General features: G+C 36.8%; 1 protein-coding gene across 2 annotated transcripts in view; it reads left to right on the forward strand.

The window, feature by feature from the left end:
- The window catches only part of LOC145671862 (proteasome subunit beta type-6-like), a 55815-nt gene that overhangs the window by 27973 nt on the left and 7778 nt on the right, over positions 1-20064 (forward strand). For both annotated transcript variants that reach the window (XM_081741089.1, XM_081741088.1), the window contains one exon: positions 15205-15334. In XM_081741089.1, coding sequence (XP_081597215.1) covers positions 15205-15334 — 130 coding nt within the window. The remainder of the gene's footprint in view (positions 1-15204; positions 15335-20064) is intronic.

The following is a 20064-nucleotide window of genomic DNA, read 5'->3' on the forward strand; positions in this document are numbered from 1 at the left end:
TGCGTGAGTTGTGATTTGGACGCTCGAAATTATTAATATTTTAATATCTCGACGTGAGGTAGAGACTCATATAAGTTCTAATACACCAAAAAGTTTTTTTTTCTTTCCTCTTTGTCCAATTTTTTTTAAAGTGAAATAAGTTTTTTTTTGCGTATGTCGCAAATCATCATTTTGCTTTAGCATGCCTAAGATATGATACGTGTAATTATTTTTTTTCTTTCTTTTTCATTTGTCAATATGATTGAATATATAAAAAATTACTAAAATATAATACTATGTACTCTATTAATATATAACCAAGAACTTGTGCTTTTAATATTTTCTTCATAATTATATGTTTGTCTTTTTTTTTCACTATGAATGTAATAAACTATTTGTACCTTTGTAGTTAGTTGGTTTCCTTTAAACATATATACACTGTCCTGAGTGAGTGAGCGTGTGAATGCATGATAGATTTAATATAAGTAATTTTAGTGATATCATTTGTCATATTAACATCTGTAATATATGTGTCATGTTTTAATATATGTGTTAAGGTAAATAACCTAGGTCATGAAGGACCGTCACTAATGGTTTAAATCGGCTCGAGGAGTGAAGCAAAAATAGCAGGATAAGCCTAAATACGACATCTTTCTTCCAGGAAGTTGAGACTTTTATTGATGCGATACATAAATTTATATTGAGTTGATAAGTGTGATTTTTTTTTTCCTCGGCTAATTCATATGTGTGGTCGATCCTAGAGGACGGAGTTCAGATGCTGGATGGTTATCAATCACCAGTTGGAATAACATCACAAAGAATTAAATTCCACTTTTCTCATTTCCAGGTCTAGGTCTGGGCAACCCCATGATCGTGGTGCCTGGAGCTAGGTCTGGGTGGTATGAGGGAACATGTGCCTATTCCGAAGCATTCCAAAATTGATTAGTTGTTAATAACATTTAGAATGATTCATCTTTCAACGACTTTCCCGACCTTTTACTATATTTCCGGAATTATCCAGTAATCTGTTTCTCATTAAAATACCCTATCTCTTTTCTTTCTTCTTTACCTACCTCCTTCTTTTACCCTTCTACTTTCTTCTCTTTCTTTCCTATTTCTAAATGAAAGAAAACGGAGTCATGATTGAGAGTAGTCGCTATTGGCACGGTCAATAAGTTGTTTCGATGAGTTTTCTTCGGGAGTCCGATATGGAATAATTAACAATAACAAAAGGTTTATTGGAAGTTACTCTATTGGAAAATAATCTGGATTTCAATCAGTAAGTGATCTTTCGTAATCGTCCTCGTTAAAGAAAATTAATTTTAGCGACTCCTCTCCAACTCTACATTAGCTCTTTTATCTTCGTTTTTTTTGACGGTTTTCTTTCAAATTTGGCGACCGTTGACATAGGACAGTTACCATGGAAACAATTGTTTTCCCTGGTAACGAATCTGAAATTATTTATTAAACACTGTTTAGGATCGAGCACATATTGACTTGGCCACAAAAGGTGCATAATTAAAAAGTTACAGTGAGATTAAATAATTATAGTCATTGGCTGTTCTGCTATCTTTGTCTCTCTCTGTAGAAAGGGGGAAATGAAGGAATTTGCTAAAGTGACTTCTAAAATTTGAAAATGCTGGAAGTTGACCCAAGGAGGGAATTAGATGGGAGTCCTTTAATTTATGAATAGTACCTGATTAATAAGTATTGTTAGTTTATAAGGATATAATTGCATGTGTTTATATTGTGTCTTTTTATATGGAAACTATGGCAACCAATAGGGAAGTAGTATCACACGAGAACGCGGAAGTCTCATGTACACAATGTACATTAGAAAGTAGTGAGAAAAGAGCTCGCGTCTCTCGTAGGCTAGTGAGGTGTCACGAATGTGGGCTGAAATGGATTCATTTCAGTTGTATCAATTTAGAGGATACTGCGGAAAATGCAGAAAAGGTCCGGGCTGGTGAGATAGTCAAATATTGTAAAGAATGTGAGGAGAAGCTCCACCAGTCGCGTGAACCCATGAGTTTATCCTCTGAAAAAGAAAATGAGCATCCCGATTCGGACGGTGAGCGAGGGTATAGTACCCCGAAGAACCGAGGCCAAATATCTCCAGTGGAGATATCTGACCTCGATGATGATGAAAGAGATGGGGATCCAATTGGTGATAAACCCAAAGAAAAGCAAAGGAAGACTGGGTCATCTAATAATGACGCTCTCCTCCTTTCATTGCAACAAATGCTACAGGAAATGAGACGCGAAATAAATGAAAATATAGATAATAATAGCCGAGAGATGAGACGCGAAATGAATGAAAATAGCCGCGAAATAAATGAAAAAAATAGATAATAATAGCCGAGAGATGAGACGCGAAATGAATAAGAATAGCCGGGAAATGAATGAAAAAATAGATGCCTCGAACCGAGAAACCGAATCTCGATTCGAAGTATTAACTCACAAAATAGACAACATATGTTTGGACTTTGCTTCCTCAATAAACAAATTGAGAGAGCAAACGTCTACTGACATCGATTTGGTCAGATGCGAGGCTCAACAGTCCATAAAGCAACTTCAGCAGGAGACTGAAAGTAAATTAGATCATGTACATTCTGAAATCGAACAAATGGATACCAAATTACATAAAATCGACAATAAACTGGAAACACAGCAGGCCGAAATTGATAGTTTAAAGTCAACCTTGTCAGACTTATCATTGAAAACCGAACTGGAAGTAACTGACCAGAAAGTTTCGAAAATTCAGAACGACATAGTAAATATTCGAAAAGAAATGACAAAATCTAGTCGCGAAAAATCAGAGGTAACCTATCCTTTCCCCGGTAGCGATTCTTCAGGAATATTACCCGCTACAACTACCCGTAGCGCAGGAAAAGAAAATTTAATGTCGGTTGATGCACGGGATATTGCGACGCACTACCCTATGCATCGGTCAGAACCAAAGTCGTGGTTCAATTCTAATAGTGTGCCGAATCAGTCGAGTGTTGTGATGACTACGGTCACTAGCGTGAGTGCTCCCTCCTTACATGGAGGTATACAATCACATAGCGTGTTGCCGGGAAAAGGAGATGGGTGCCATTCTGAGTCGTTGTTCATGGGTGCGATTGGTCCGGGGATGGAGCCCAACATACTCAATACGACCAACAGAATCCCTTTCACTTACATGGGTAGTTATAACACCGCTACTACGTCGTCGGTGGTAAATCCGGTGACGACTCCGATCGTGCAGGAGAATATGTTAATTCCCAGTAACTATTCCCCTACTCATGTTAGCGTGAGCTCTAAAGTGTCCCTCCGGGATATTGAACATTTTCCCACTTTCGATGGGAACATTGCGAACTGGTTGCCTCGTGTTTTCCTGCTACCTAAAAGGTGAACTCACAATTTCCAGAATCTTAAGCTTTTCAACTGTACTGAGGACAAAAAACGGGAACTTCTATCTCAATACCCAAAGTGAATGTTACACTGTCTCATTTGAGTGTATGAGTGTATGAGTGTATGAGTGAGTAGTTAGTTTATTAGTATTAATACATGTTAATTCTATTCAACAAAATTTTGTTATTCAAACAAAATTTTTTTTAACGACGCCGGGGAACTGTAATATGCCATTACAGTCTAATGAGATTATGTTTTTAATAGGAGGGTGCCCGAAATTTTTTTTTGCACCGACTGTACTTGACGTTTAACAAAAAAATTTCTGGCTGTTCATATAATTCGTAATTTTATTTGTTATTCTATTTCAAATTAACATGGAAAAACTGTAAAAAATTCATTGGGAATGATAGTTTTGGGAATCAATATCTTTATTTATATTTTAAATTAGTTATAAGTCTTGCATATGTATATGTAAATGGATTATTACAATTCTTACGGTGTCAGTGCTATCCGAAAATATAGATCCACTATTGGACGAAACTTTCCAGATCAAATAACCAATCTAAAATTCGACAGAATTTTCAGGACCACCCTTCACCTCTCTTTTAGATACCTAGGTCCTTCTAAAATCTAGTTTAATCCAGATTTTACCAAATTTTATTCGTTTCAAAGCCCCACCGCCAAAATGCTTAGTTTTGATTGGCTGATAAACCCACGCTATGATATTAGGGCGCAATTATTCCATTCCAAGCCGGAAAATCTTGCTGACAACAGCCAGATTTCGATCGTCGAGCTTAAAAGGTCGCAACGGAGTGAGAAAACTGCAAACAAGGTAATATTTGGGAGTTTTTTAACCTAAAATCGTTGGAAGTCTCTAGGAGCCAAAAAACTATTAAATTTCATAGTCAAAACTGGACTAAAAAAAGCTGAAATAGTAAGTGCAACAGTGACGCCATGTTTTCATCTGCGGATCGCTATGGACAGGATTCAACAGTAGTGTGATTTCCGTCTTTCTTTTCCCAAAACCGGTTCAGAAGATCAGTGTTTCCCATCATATTTCTACCTCCCAATTTTCCTACTAATTGAGGGTTACAAGACCTGTCCATTATAGATTTGTTTATGTAGTTAGTGAGTGATTTTTTTTTAATTACATACATGGCGGTATTTAATTTTGTGGTAGTCAGTCCAGTAATCACAATGCACGTGTAAATTTCAGTAAGGGCTCCTATCTGACTCCCAAATTGGGAGTACGGCTTCCAGCGGGATGAGTTGAACATTCAGTTTGTTCCGGGTTCCTGCCCCTTCAGGGCAGGGGTCCTATTGCTAGCTAATACTCCGATATGTCCCCTCAGGGCATCGATTAAATAGGTCGAGTAAAGAATATGATTTAGTAAATATAAGGGCCAGTTGGCCCTGTTCATTTCTTTCCTTTCGTTACCTTTCATAGAGCCGATTTAACATGGTAAAATCTGAATGATTTCTGTGTATATTTATTAGTATAACATGTATTAATGTAGTGTGTAGTATGAATGTGGCATGATGTGTCTTGTAGTTCGAGTAGTATGTGTATATTTGTAATGTAGTATCAGTGATAGTGATAATTAAGTGATGAAAGAGTGTGTTGGACAGTGTAGTATTTACTATGCGATAAATTTTTATTACTCCGTCATTAAGTGAACGTAATATAGTATAATAATTCCGTGTACAAGGTCACATTCAGTTGTTCAAGGGTTCATTATATCGTCGCTAGCCCTAGTGTCAGAAGTCAGTACTAACCGCCATTCTTCCGTCGAGGTGCTTAGTGATTTAGTTTTCATGAAATTGACCTTTCTTTCCGAAATAAAACCTAGAAGGTATAATTCACAGCCCATATGAATGTACAGTTAGGTCAAGTGACCTAAAATTAATATATTCTGAAAGTTTCAACATTCTGCATAGTCTAGAAATCTAAATATTTAAATAAATAAACAATACGTAAATTTTTAACAGAAGTCGGGCGATATGATGCTAGTTCTTCGCTTTGAAAATATATTAAATGTCCATTTTTCTTCGTGGCTGTAGAATTTCATTGTTGATGCAGAATTTTATAAACATTAGACATTATCGCAGATAATTCTATTTTCAGTGAACATACATAGGATTTTTTTTTCTTTCGTTCTTAATAAAGCTACCAAGTATTACATAGTATTGTGTGTGTGGTAAAAGAGTCTTGGGTTCGAGTGAGGTTGTCGTGCGGTGATCGGAATGGGAAAATGTTTGTAGTGATTATAGATTTTAAAGTATTATGATGAAATGTGTAAATAGGCTGGGCGTAGATAGAGGAAACAGGGTGTTTGTAGAATATAGCGTCGTGGCAAATGAATATTAATGTGAATATGAATATTAATAAGTATATGAATATTGTAGTAAATGAATATAGAATATAGGACACCCATATAGTTAAATATATAGTAGCCCAGTGAATACTTCGCCGCGTGTTGATATATAGATATTGAATAGATACGTGTAACTACAAACATCTCAGGTTCTGACCCCTGCACCATAATATCACGCGGACCGGAGGGCGATATATAGTCGGACTATGGTAATACTTTGTAGTTTAATGTGTTATAGTAATAATCAACCATAGTAATACCATCTGATAGAAGGGGTAGCATCATATAATCGCAGACTAGACATATTGAATAATAAATTATGAAAAGACAATAGTAGTTAGACAACAGGGCTGTAGTGAATCATATCTTCTGGTCGGTTTTAAAAATAGAATGTACCACTCCGTGAGATTTTTTTTTTCTTCACGTTACCTACTCAGGCTAGCTTACAATGTTCATGGAGGCGACAGCTCTGACTGGGTACAGAATCAAAACAATTAGTTATTGAAATTTATTTTCGCGTACCCGGATGTCGACCCCTAGTCCCTTTAAGTATTTTCATTTCTTTTCTTAGTTTAATTAGACGAGGGAAATTAACGACATCCCAGACTGTGGCGTGTCTGCGCGGGGTAGCTATCGGTGAGGTTTGGCATAGAAATCACCGATCCATAATTCAGTTTATTTAATTTTTTTTTATTTCGGCAAATCATTAGTTAGGGATATCTTAGATAATACTTCTATTCTAGTTTCATTACTGTCCTCGAACCTTCTTAGTTTTTTCTAAGGGGTCGAATATTTTTTTTTACTTAGAGATTTCAAAATTGGGGACGCAGTTACCTGGTCCCTTTCCCCCCTCCTTTTATCCTGCTGGTCTGGGCCGGATACGGGGATCGGATTTCAATCTTACAAGCCAACTCTTGTGGGATTGGGATCTTATGGACACAGAACTTGCATCCTTGGCAGCAGGGCGCCCCTTGAGTCTACGTATTTGAGTAGACCACCCTTTCTGGCATGTTAAGAATATTTTGGCTATGGATTTTGTTGAGAGCGAAATTCGACTTCTAACTTTGTAGCGTTAGTTATTTCTCACTTAAGTCTTTGGCGCCCCTATTCTTAGTCTTCCTTCTTCTCTATCTCTCTCTCTGTCTTCATTTCTTCAAGTTTTTTTTAATATTTTTTCAACCTTCCCCCCCCCCCCGAGATTTTGAACTTGTTACTTACGATTTATTTAACGTACAACTCTGATCTGAAATTACCAGCTGAGACGTTGCAAGACACGATTCATGAATGGAGTAGATAATGATTGGGTCCTCCATCACATTTTGACCTATCGCCGAAATGAACAAAGACTTCGTAGTTGACGACACTTCGATTACGTTCTTTCACCGTCGTTCCTCTTAAGTTTCTTTTTAATCCATTGGTCACTTTCCTTTCTGTTTTGGTTTTCAATTACCTTGTAGTTAACCTGGCCCAGAAATTGTATTTTGATTTACCTAGTTATATCTAGAAATGCTCTGTGTTACGTGCCTGCCTCACAAAGTTTTTTTTTCATTATTTAAGCACGAATTTAGTATATAAAAGTTAAAAATTTATAGACGCGCGGTATCAGATAAGATTTGATTTGTTTCCAAATGTAATGTTGGAAGTCATTTGTTTCTTGGACAATGTTGCAACCTTGTAAAATTTTATTGTTGGGGATGATTAATTTAAATGTGTGCGCATTTATTATAAATATATATATATATAGAGAGAAATAAATACTTCGAAATGTATGTGTAATTAGTATGTGAATATGATGTTAAAGTAAAAGTATGATATTAAATGTATTATGAATATATGTAAGAGCGCTCGTGTCTGTCCCCCTAGACGTGTATTGGTTGCTATAGTTTACCAGAAGTCTTCCGACGAATTTAAGAATGTAGATTTTGTTAAGAATACCGCCGTGCACTTAAGTAATTTTCCTTTTCTTCTGAATCAATGTAAGTGATAACCTCTGTAATTATATAATGGCATGCATTGAAAAAATATCGGCAGGTCTAAACGTAACCCACATCATAACAAATATTATCCCTGGACAATTAACCTAAAACCATTGTGGAAAGTGCACCTTGAATCCTTCTCACCTACATGTGTATCCTGTGACTTGACCAGTTTTTTTTTATCCTCAATTTGAACCATCATACTCCGTACACCTGTGGAAGATCATTTTTTTTTAATCCGAACCATGTATAAACATATACGAAAGTGATCCTAATGAAAGGTCTCGTGAAGTGTCCCAGTGTTGGATAAATAACTTGAAATTATTCGATTAATAAATTTGGAAATAGACCGTCTAAGAGGAGAAACTTCCTCTAGTGAAAGTTATTTTCTCGAAATCCCTAGATGGGTATAGACGTAGCAGTGTGCGATTGCAGATATAAACTGTTACCAGTTACAAACCAAATATAGACGACGAATGGTTTTGTAAACCAATAGATATATATATATATACATATAGAGATATATATAAATGACCACAAACTAAGTTAAATGGAGCGAAACGTTTTGGACACTACGACTAGTGCGTGAGTTGTGATTTGGACGCTCGAAATTATTAATATTTTAATATCTCGACGTGAGGTAGAGACTCATATAAGTTCTAATACACCAAAAAGTTTTTTTTCTTTCCTCTTTGTCCAATTTTTTTTTAAGTGAAATAAGTTTTTTTTTTTTGCGTATGTCGCAAATCATCATTTTGCTTTAGCATGCCTAAGATATGATACGTGTAATTATTTTTTTTCTTTCTTTTTCATTTGTCAATATGATTGAATATATAAAAAATTACTAAAATATAATACTATGTACTCTATTAATATATAACCAAGAACTTGTGCTTTTAATATTTTCTTCATAATTATATGTTTGTCTTTTTTTTCACTATGAATGTAATAAACTATTTGTACCTTTGTAGTTAGTTGGTTTCCTTTAAACATATATACACTGTCCTGAGTGAGTGAGCGTGTGAATGCATGATAGATTTAATATAAGTAATTTTAGTGATATCATTTGTCATATTAACATCTGTAATATATGTGTCATGTTTTAATATATGTGTTAAGGTAAATAACCTAGGTCATGAAGGACCGTCACTAATGGTTTAAATCGGCTCGAGGAGTGAAGCAAAAATAGCAGGATAAGCCTAAATACGACATCTTTCTTCCAGGAAGTTGAGACTTTTATTGATGCGATACATAAATTTATATTGAGTTGATAAGTGTGATTTTTTTTTTCCTCGGCTAATTCATATGTGTGGTCGATCCTAGAGGACGGAGTTCAGATGCTGGATGGTTATCAATCACCAGTTGGAATAACATCACAAAGAATTAAATTCCACTTTTCTCATTTCCAGGTCTAGGTCTGGGCAACCCCATGATCGTGGTGCCTGGAGCTAGGTCTGGGTGGTATGAGGGAACATGTGCCTATTCCGAAGCATTCCAAAATTGATTAGTTGTTAATAACATTTAGAATGATTCATCTTTCAACGACTTTCCCGACCTTTTACTATATTTCCGGAATTATCCAGTAATCTGTTTCTCATTCAAATACCCTATCTCTTTTCTTTCTTCTTTACCTACCTCCTTCTTTTACCCTTCTACTTTCTTCTCTTTCTTTCCTATTTCTAAATGAAAGAAAATGGAGTCATGATTGAGAGTAGTCGCTATTGGCACGGTCAATAAGTTGTTTCGATGAGTTTTCTTCGGGAGTCCGATATGGAATAATTAACAATAACAAAAGGTTTATTGGAAGTTACTCTATTGGAAAATAATCTGGATTTCAATCAGTAAGTGATCTTTCGTAATCGTCCTCGTTAAAGAAAATTAATTTTAGCGACTCCTCTCCAACTCTACATTAGCTCTTTTATCTTCGTTAAATTTTTTTTTACGTCTTCTTTCAATATTGGCTAACCGTGACAGGACCTGTTGCCCTAGAAACGGCGGTTTCTATGGCAACGGACAAGAAGTTTTCTTTCACTTTAAGAGGTGATTCCTCACATCAAAATAAGAGAAAAAGTTCATATGGACTAATGGCGAAAAGTGCATAGTTTCAGAGCTAGGGCTGTCCAAAATCGCGAAAAAGCCAAATTTCAAGAGACCCTATTTTGCATCCGAGATACTGTGAATGGTGGTCCTTATCAGCGTAAAGGAAGTCACGCGTAAGCAATCTAAAAATGCATATGTCATTAATGTTCAATGGGTGTACGGATTATTCCTTGCAGGGTGAAATTCCCAGACATGCCATCAACCGAATTGTGAGGTATGCTTTAACTTTATGATTGGTCCAAAGTAGGCAAACGTTAAGCCTTGATAGCAGTAAGCACGCAATCCTTTATAACGATGTCGGCAGTGTTAAGGATCGTCAGCAGCACAGTCTCTCGTACTCGGAAAAACGCATGCTGCGATGTTTTCTCTCACGCATATAAGTGAAGAAAACGTGAAATATACCGTAACGAAATACATACCATCACACGTTATTGCGATCACAAAGAAACATGAAGCTGTGGTTCCTAACACTTCCGCCTTCCCTCCGAAGCACTGGATTTCCATTGTTGTCAAGGTTTACCTCCTGCCTACTTGGGATCCTTCTTGAAATCAGGGTATATCTGTAAACTAATATTGAAAGCATATCTGTGAATTACACCTTGTAAGGAATAACCTTTACACGTACTGACAATTGATGAAATATGCACTTTTGGATTGTGTATGCATGGCTTTCTTTAAGCTGATAAGGACCACCATCCACACTTTCTCGAATTTGAAATAGGGCCTCTTGAAATTAACTTTTTCGCGATTTTGGACAGCCCTAGCTCTGAAACTGCGCACTTTTAGCCATAGGTCCATATGAACTTTTTGATTTATTTTAATGTGAGGAATCCCGTCTTAAAGTTTGTCGGTATAGTTCATTAACACCCTATATATATATATATATATATATATATATATATATATATATATATATATATATACACTGGATGTCCGGTGAGGAAAGTCAAAGATTTTGGGAGGTGATAGGGGAGGTCATTCTAAGCAAAAATGATTATGTGAACATAGAATCTATCCCCCTTCGTTAAGGAGATAGGGGTGGGGCCTCTTTCCACCTCTTTCCACCCAACTTTTTTGCCTCTTGCACTTTGCTATTTTCGTTTGAAATATTCTAGCACACCCTGTAGTTGGGGTTATGTTACATATTATACCTCGTTTGAATGCTAATGAACAGGCTCGCAGGTGGTATACAGATTGTCCCAGTACTACATACAAGAGAGAAGTAACGTAAGGAAATTTTTCGAATTTCCCTATAAAATTCCCTTTTTAAACAATTTTGCACTAGTCTTGAGTGGAAACACTGTCGCTGGAGAAACAGTATTTAACTAGGCGAAAATGATACTGTATATCGAAGATCCAGATGAGTTGTCGAGTTGTTAGCTTCATTAGAAGTCCTACAATAAGCATTTTTCCTAACTCCTTACTCTAATAACATATCAATGTTCTAACTTCCCATAGTTGACAACGGTCACGAGTATTAATAAATGAACGTTTTTATGCAAAATTGGAAATACTATACTATTCCTTAACATACGAGAGCTCTACATTTCTATGCAGGAACACTAATTACAGTCCTGAACAACAGATGGCAGTAAAACAAAACCCACTTGAATTGAATCGTACAACACACTACTGTGTGTTTTAAATGTAAAGGATCACGGGCAGTGGCCAATGGAGCACGATATTCCGCGCAGTGTTGCCGGATTTTGGACTCCCCCTTCCCTTCTCGCTCTTCCTCCAGTTGAGATTATGACAGATACATTGGCAACATTATTCACAATGTAAATGTACTATTCCAGCAAACTCAAGAATTTTGACTGTGCATCCTAGAAGTATATATAGTAATTAAATTACTTACATGTTAACTTTTCCAGTGAAAATGCTAAACACTTGTCTTCAACACTATTTTCACTATCATCTATGTCAGTTAATATTTCGTCTTTGTCTGAATCTGACTCTTGTAAATTTATTTTTATGGATTCCAAAAACTGTAAACACAAAAAATAATTCTTTGAGCTTGACTTCGTAGCACTTGAAAGAAAAAGAAAAAAAAGGAAGACAGAAAATACAACTTCTGCTGTACTCGGTTTGCTTAAAGACACTGTCAACTATAATTTTGGAGAATAAACGAACTATCACGAAAGAAAGCAACGAGACACTAATGAATTCTATACAACTAGCCCCTTTGTTTCCTTCTCCGTTTTCATAACAAATAGCAAGCTTGGGCTTCGTGTAGGTGCCACGAAAGTAATCTATTTGATTCCTAAGCAACTCGATATGCTCGAGTTTGTTTTGGGTTACGATAATTTATGACACCATTCAGACGCCTGATGCTTTTGATTCCCTTATAGAGGAGAAAAGAGGGTGTTAAAAGTCGCACATAATAAGGCAGTGGAACGTGAAAGAAAAAAAAAGAAACAGAAAACATACTGCGTTCCTTCTGTCGAGTAAGAATGGGTCTATCTTGAAGTAAATTTCAAAACAAATTACAAACTTCCCATGCTTTATCTTACGATGATTGCAAAGATTGCAAAGGTATGTAGCCACGGGGGAAAAGGGGGCTCTGTATTTCCGAACTATTTCCAGCTCCAAAATGAGGTTCGTCTGGTATAAGTATGTTTAATAAACTTATTTAACAGTTAATGCAGATGAAGGACTTTATAATAAAATATGAATTTTTTTTTTTTTAAATCAATCATCATCAATACGGTTTCTATACCTAATTGAAACAACTAAAATTAATCATATGCTTTATATTCTCATTTTCCTAACTGGGTGCACTGTGAACTCACTACTATATTATTGCATAATAATATCGGAGTTAATATTTTTTCGAGTTTTTTTCCCTTTAGTATTTTAACCTACATAAACACAAAGTCAGATAAACAGACTGCTATAAACAGCATTTATTTTCTTATGAATAGCTTATTGATTCATCTTTTACACTCCGGTTTTTAACTTCAGTACTGTCACGATCCGTCTTTTGATAAGGAAGCATTGTGAAAATATAATATGCGCATAGTATGTATGTATGTATGGTGAGTTAAAATGCTTTCATGTTGTGAAAGAGGTAATTTGTTCTCCTTTTAATATGTGAAAACCTTGCCTCCCCCTGAAAGTAATGTTCTCCTAGAAAAATCTGCTGTCTACACCCCTGATTATCCTGTAATAAACGTTGTAAGTTCTATTTGCAAATCGAAACAAAATCCGCTGGTAATTAGACGCGGAACTCAACGCTCGTTTTACTAATTGTTTTATATGGAAACCTTTCAAAGCGTCTATCATGACAACCAATTGACATAGAAAGATGTAGTTTTCACGTATTTGTTCGTAATTCTTTTCTCTACTTGGTAAAGTGAGCAGTTAATGTGCTAGTACAATATTTCTAAGTAGCGCCTGTGATATTGTCAAGATTCGCAGTAGCGCGAGAAGACAGCGTGCAGAACTGCTTGTCGCGAACTGTCAACACTGCTCAATGCCAATTTGACGCTGTGTGAAGCCAACTCAAGGCCATGTCGTTTCTCATCTGAAATCTGCTATACACGAGAATGTCCATTGCAGTAAGGTTGTCGGAGTCATAAATAATTACTTCTAATACATAAAGAATGATTACTTCTAGTACGTACAGATAGAGACATAACTCTACAAGCGTAATCCTTCAACGTAATTATTTTGTACGTACAGCAAATGTTCAAGGATCCTCCTCAATGCACTTTGCAGTGCTCGTCAGTACCTGTAGTGTTGCCCGATGGATGTCTTCTAGGCGCACTTTGACCGTACTGAATGCCTCTATAATGATCTGAATTAACTCTTGTCGTTAGTTGGCCTTTCGTCTGTATACAATGTCCTTGAACTATTCTCACAAGCAAAAGTACAAAGGCGTAAGATTCGGGGAGCGGGGTGGTCAGTGAATAATCGATATCCGTCCTCCGCGACCCATCCATCGATGTGGAAACTTGTAGTCAAGATATCGACATATAGCTTGTATTGCATGACAGGTAGCCCTGTCGTGCTGGAAGTACATGAACGCCCGAGTTTGAACAGTCACATCTTCCAGTAGTACTGGTAATTCAGGGCGCAGGAAATGCAAATAATACAAACGGATCAAACGCTGGGGCAGAAAAAAGGGACTATTGATCTGATCACAAATAATCCCCGCTCAAACATTTACAGAAAATCATTCCTGATATTATTTTACTGTGATTGCCCTAAATTTTTGTCACTCCAACGGTACCAGTTGTGGATGTTGTTTATCCCATTCCTGGTGAAAGTGGCCTCATCGGTGAACAAGATGAATGGCGAAAGATTAGGATGCTCCTGTACCCATTGGGAGAAACCAACAAGTACTTCACTGTCTTTTTAATGAAGATGTTGCACTATTTGGACATGGAACGGATAAAACCCTTCTCCTCGCAGTACATCGTGTACATACGTAGGAAGTGCAAATTGATTAGAAAGTTCCCTAATGCTGGTGGTTGGACTTCGCTGTACAGCCTAAATAACGTTGTCTTCTTGTTGAGGGGTGTATTTTCAAGCTCGTTCAGATGTTATCTTCACGGTGGGAAGGGCGCCAGTTTCTTGCAGTTTAGTATACACCAGTTTCGCGCCGTTTTTGTGCATTAGAAGTAATTATTTATGACTCCGACAACCCTAGTGCAATGGACATTCTCGTGTAGTATGTTGTACGAAAACTTCAATTCAAGTGGGTTTTATTTTACTGCCATCTGTTGTTCAGAACTGTAATTAGTGTTCCTGCATAGAAATGTAGAGCTCTCGTATGTTAAGGAATAGTATAGTATTTCCAATTTTACATAAAAACGTTCATTTAGTAATATTTGTGACCATTGTCAACTATGGAAAGTTAGAACATTGATATGTTATTAGAGTAAGGAGTCAGGAAAAATGCTTATTGTAGGACTTCTAATGAAGCTAACAACTTGACACCTCACCTGGATCTTCGGTATATAGTAATATTTTCGCCTAGTTAGATACTGTTTCTCTAGCGACAGTATTTCCACTCAAGACCAGTGCAAAATTGTTTAAAAAAGGGAATTTTATAGGGAAATTCGAAAAATTTCCTTACGTTACTTCCCTCTTGTATGTAGTACTTGGACAATCTGTATACCACCTGCAAGCCTGTTTCATTAGCTTTCAAACGAGGTATAATATGTAACATAACCCCAACTACAGGGTGTGCTAGAATATTTCAAACGAAAATAGGCAAGTGCAAGGGGCAACAAAGTTACCCCCACCCCTGTCTCCTTAACGGAGGGGAATAGACCCTATGTTCACATAATCATTTTTACTTAGAATGACCTCCCCTATCACCTCCCAAAATCTTTGACTTTCCTCATCGGACACCCTATATATTTTACTTGCAGGTTACAGACAGGTCAACCAATAACAGTAGAAAAAGCAGCAAATATGTTCCGTGCCATCTCTTACCATTCCCGTAATTCTGCAACGGCATCATTTATAGTTGCTGGCTGGGATCCTATTAAAAAGGGACAGGTAATTACGTAGTTACATTTATAATTTTACTGCATAACAAATATGTGCAATTTTCTCGGTAAATGGATATAAAATGATTTTTTCATCACTATAATTGTGGAAAATCTAAATACTACCTTTATAATGAACTCGTCACATTTGAACTTCAAAAATAGTCGTTTGACTTTTACACATCCATTGATGATTTTGTGTCGTCACTGAGACTATTTTTTTCCCCATGAACAGCTGTGTTGCAAATCTTTTTCTTTATTCTTGCCGCGAAGTCCCAAAGTGTGGATTTACGTGACAATTTCACAATCCCTGTTCACCCTGTTATCATTTATTTGATTTCGGCGCATGGCATCAACCTTCTAAAGTGGCTACTAAAAGGAATTGAGTACGTCGATTGGCCGAATTTAACTCTTTGTCGCCCAGGCCCATATCCAAGGGGGGTCTAGGGAAAGGCTGCCCCCTAAAATTTTCACGGTAGGCTTGCAAATGAACTATAATATGGTGATAAACTATTATATGGTTGAATCAAGCCCCCCCTAACTTCTACCGCCCCCGTACATTTTTGGGCTGGCTACCGGCTTGTTGCCGCCCCAAGGCCAAACAAGCTCTGCCGCTCCATACTGTTTGTCAAGAATTAAAAGCAAATCCTTATTATTGTGTTACTATTTTCACTATTAACAGTATGCAGTATTAATTAAATGATAGCTACATACAAAAATGCAACAAAGCAATATGACATACTACATTGTAATTAAATTATATAAGTTATTAAAATTGGATTATATTTACCTTGCTTTTAAGGGAAGACGTTATTTTTACCATTAACAGAACTTAAGTGATACTTACATTATGTCGCAAAAATGTATCAAAGCGATACCTTAACACAAATTATGTATGTTACATTTTAATATTTAGCTTGTTTTCCAAAGAAGACTTTCAATAAATTTCATTTTCTGTATCACTTCTCCTTCAATGTTGACAAGTACCAAAGCTATAAACCATTCCCTACTCTTCGATGACCTCAAATAAGTCTTTACACGTCTCAAAGTTGAGAAAAGGCGTTCCTGAACAGTTGGTGGCCGATGTACTTAGTGACATCCGATTTACTATATCTACGTTTTGATACGATTTCACAAGATCTTCTTCGCAAAGTTGACGATACAGATACGACAAATTTGCTGCCTTATTGTCGCCCGACGTTAGAAGTTGTACATGAGATTTCGGATGCATTCATCATGCAAAGTGGAGCCAAGTCCATCTTTATACAGTGATTTAAACTTCTTTACAGCTGCTGAAACTTAAGTAAACAGACATTCTCAGAAGCCAAATCCATCATGATATTCCTTGTAGCGATCACTGCGTTCTTTGAGAGAGAAACGCAAAGAGTCCAGGAGCAACCGTGAAATTTTCTGATCCAGCCTTCAGTTCTGTCGTTTCGATGACGCTGTCACCAGGAAATAATAAATATTTTGATTTTTCCTCCTTTCATCCAATGAATAAGTCTGATGTCCAGATGTGCCCTTAGCCAATTCTTCAAATCGAATGAAGTCTTCTGTCTGAGGATTGTAAAATCTAACAGTACAATTCCATATTGCTCTACGTTAATATTTACAGCCTGAAGTCTAGCATTCACATCTTGAAATCATTTTAGGATATTACCCCCAAACAATTGTCATAAACGCTGTTTCCAAAGTACTGAGATTCTTCATTAACGATGTGACCTTGTCTCGTGTTTGGCGCTTCTGCATTTTCGTCTTTGGAAAATAATTCTATATATTGAATAACTCATGCCCAGTCATTTTGTAGAGTGACACACATCATCACAGATAGACCATCGTGTTTTGCTCAAACATTGGAGTTCTGTTTGCATTTTTATTATGAATTTTTCATTGGTTCATAGAATCTGTGAAGAACGATAGATTTGTTGGAGCATTCGGAAAAAAGATATCGCATTTGTGTAACTCTCAGCAGCACTAACTTGAATTTACTAGACTACGAGAATGTTCAGCGTATGGAACATTGTCACATTGAGGACAAAGTTGATTTATTCTTACTCCGGACTCCGAGTATGTTCCAGACATCTTTGAAGTGAAATAATTAATTTTAGTGACTTCACAATTATAGTTAGTTTATAATTCGTAAATTGGCATTATAAAATTAATTTGCTTTATAATCGCTTCTAGTACAGATTTCTTAGCCTTAATATTCTGGTAAGTGTTATAAATATGTGGTCGAAACTTGTGGTCGCAACACTTGTGGTCGCAACTTGCATTCTTCAGTACTTTTCCGGTGGCAGATTTTCATTACGCGATCTGGTTCAATGTGCTTGTCGATCAGTCTGAACCGACCTCAGAAAATAGAACCTCTGTCAATTGAAAATCGATTAGTTGCATTCGATTAGCAAGCAATTCAGTAGATGTTTGGTTTACATAGTCAATTGGACCAAAAATGACATCAGTTCGACTTAATCGACACGAAATCGATTAATAAGTCAAAACTTCCGTTAACAGGGATGGTCGAAGGATGAGAATTTATTATGAAGTTTGGTACCTGAATTTTTAATGCAAGAGAGAATGAGAAATGTATGTTTCCCAATATTCTTAGTTTTGACAAGTATTTTCAATTGACCAAAAACTTTAATTTGTTTAATTATTAATCTCCCCTCTCAGTCACAGATGAAATGTGATCCAAATATTAGGTTGGTGCAAATGAAAGTTCCGATTTAATGTCTGGTGGGAAACTTGCCTAAATATCACAGCACTGGGAAGAAATAAAATCACACGTCTAGTATCACAAGCTCTGTCCACCAAACAAGCTGGGGTGAACGTTTACAGAGCCTGTGGTCCGACTCATGTCATTATGGTAAATTAATATTTCCCATCATATATTGCAGATAGGAGAACTAGGTTTTAACTTTGCTTAAGTAACTACTTTCAGAATATCTCGGAAAACTAAAAGTAATCTACATTTAAATACTAAGAACACGTAAAATAAGATAATTGAACAGTGATCGATACCAACACGTGGGTGTTAAATTGCTGAACCTGACGTTGTGTGGATATACGAATGGTTATGAGAATAATGGAGACATCTTTAGTTGGAAACACAGAAAATGCATCTGTTGGCAACAGTCAAGCAGCGACCACAAATACATGTAGTTGGTGATGAGGCTGTGTTACATGAGGAGAAATAGAATGACAGTGTGTAGTGAACCGAGAAGACAGGGATAGTGTAAAATGTGCTACCTTTCTGATTTCCAAAGTGGGCAAATTGTTGGTGACCTGTTAAAGGTACGAGGGTAACGAAACTGGAAAGCGTGTTGAATGTATTGTGAGGGACAATGTCCAAGGTAACAATGGCCTAGAAAACTCATGACAAAAGCACATCGGTGAAGAGGAGAGCAGTAGTCGGAAGAAACCCTCAGCGACGAGCCCCGCAAAGCATGAAAGTGGATGTGCGTTCGACATGGAAATGACGAAGGGACTTAAGCAGCATCTTCTACAGACTGTATCTACAATCCCAATTCACCGCAAGTTAAATGACACAGGCATATAGAGCCCACTGATAAGGGACCATAACGCTTTAGCTAACGCCGATAGTTCCCTGAAGATGTAACCTCGACCATTGATGACTGACAACTCTGTGAGCCATAGTTTACCTTATTTCAAACCACGAACGATATTTATTTGAGGTGGTCTTCCAAAGAAACATTATCTGCAATGTCTCCACCCAACCGTGAAACATAGCAGAAGCTCTCTGATGGTGCGGGCTGCAATATTGTAATTTCCAGGGGCTTCTGTGCTGACACTTACTGGTCATATCATTTCCCCTGATTATATCGCAATTTTAGGAGACCATGGGCATCCTACGGTCCAGATGTTGTTTTCGGTCAATCAATCACGCCATATTCCAGGATGATGCCCTCATTCATACCGCTAGAGCTGTTGAGAATTGTTTGAGGAACATTAACATGGAGTGGAATGGAACATCTCACCTGGCCCGCTTAATCCCTAGATTTGTAGTAAACATAATTGAACATCTATAGTTCGTTTCAGAGGTACGAATCTGGCACAGATTTTCGCTTCCATCCTCTCTCTTGGAACAACTGAGCCATTCACTCCATGTGAAATAATGTAAAATTCCACTTGATACAATTCATGATCTCTGTGGCTCCATTCAGAATCACAGAACCACCATTACGAATATACTCCTCCACAACAAACGCACGATGCTAACCGCGCCACGCCATGGCAACTACTGAAAATTACACGTATACTGCTATCCACTGATATCACTTCCACTGGCGTATCCCAAACCACAACTAGCACAGCGCCCTCTCCAAATACGAGAGGTCTTTTTGTCGGAGCATGTACAAGGAAAAACGAAATCGTCTCAGTCTTTGAGTAACGCTAATTTCTGAAGTTAACAGCCAGCGTAACTTTAGTGTTAGTGTGAGGCAATTTGCATATTTAGATCTATTGTAACGACTTAATGGGAACTTTGATACTGCATAATTTGAATTTGATTATTTCGTAATAGGGCAAAGTGAAAACCATATTAACATTTAAATATTAATATTTGTGTCTATCTACAGTAATATATTGTGATGATTTAATTGGAACTTAAACTGTATTGTTTCAGTTTAATTATTTCAAGATGAACAGTGAACATGAACGTTTATTTTATCAAGACAAGGGCCGTAACCATATTTAGATTTGATCATTAATATTTGCGTCTTT

The sequence above is a fragment of the Thermobia domestica genome, chromosome 15, assembly GCF_964235325.1.
Source record: "Thermobia domestica chromosome 15, izTheDome1.hap1.1, whole genome shotgun sequence".
Classification (NCBI taxonomy): Eukaryota; Metazoa; Arthropoda; class Insecta; order Zygentoma; family Lepismatidae; genus Thermobia; species Thermobia domestica.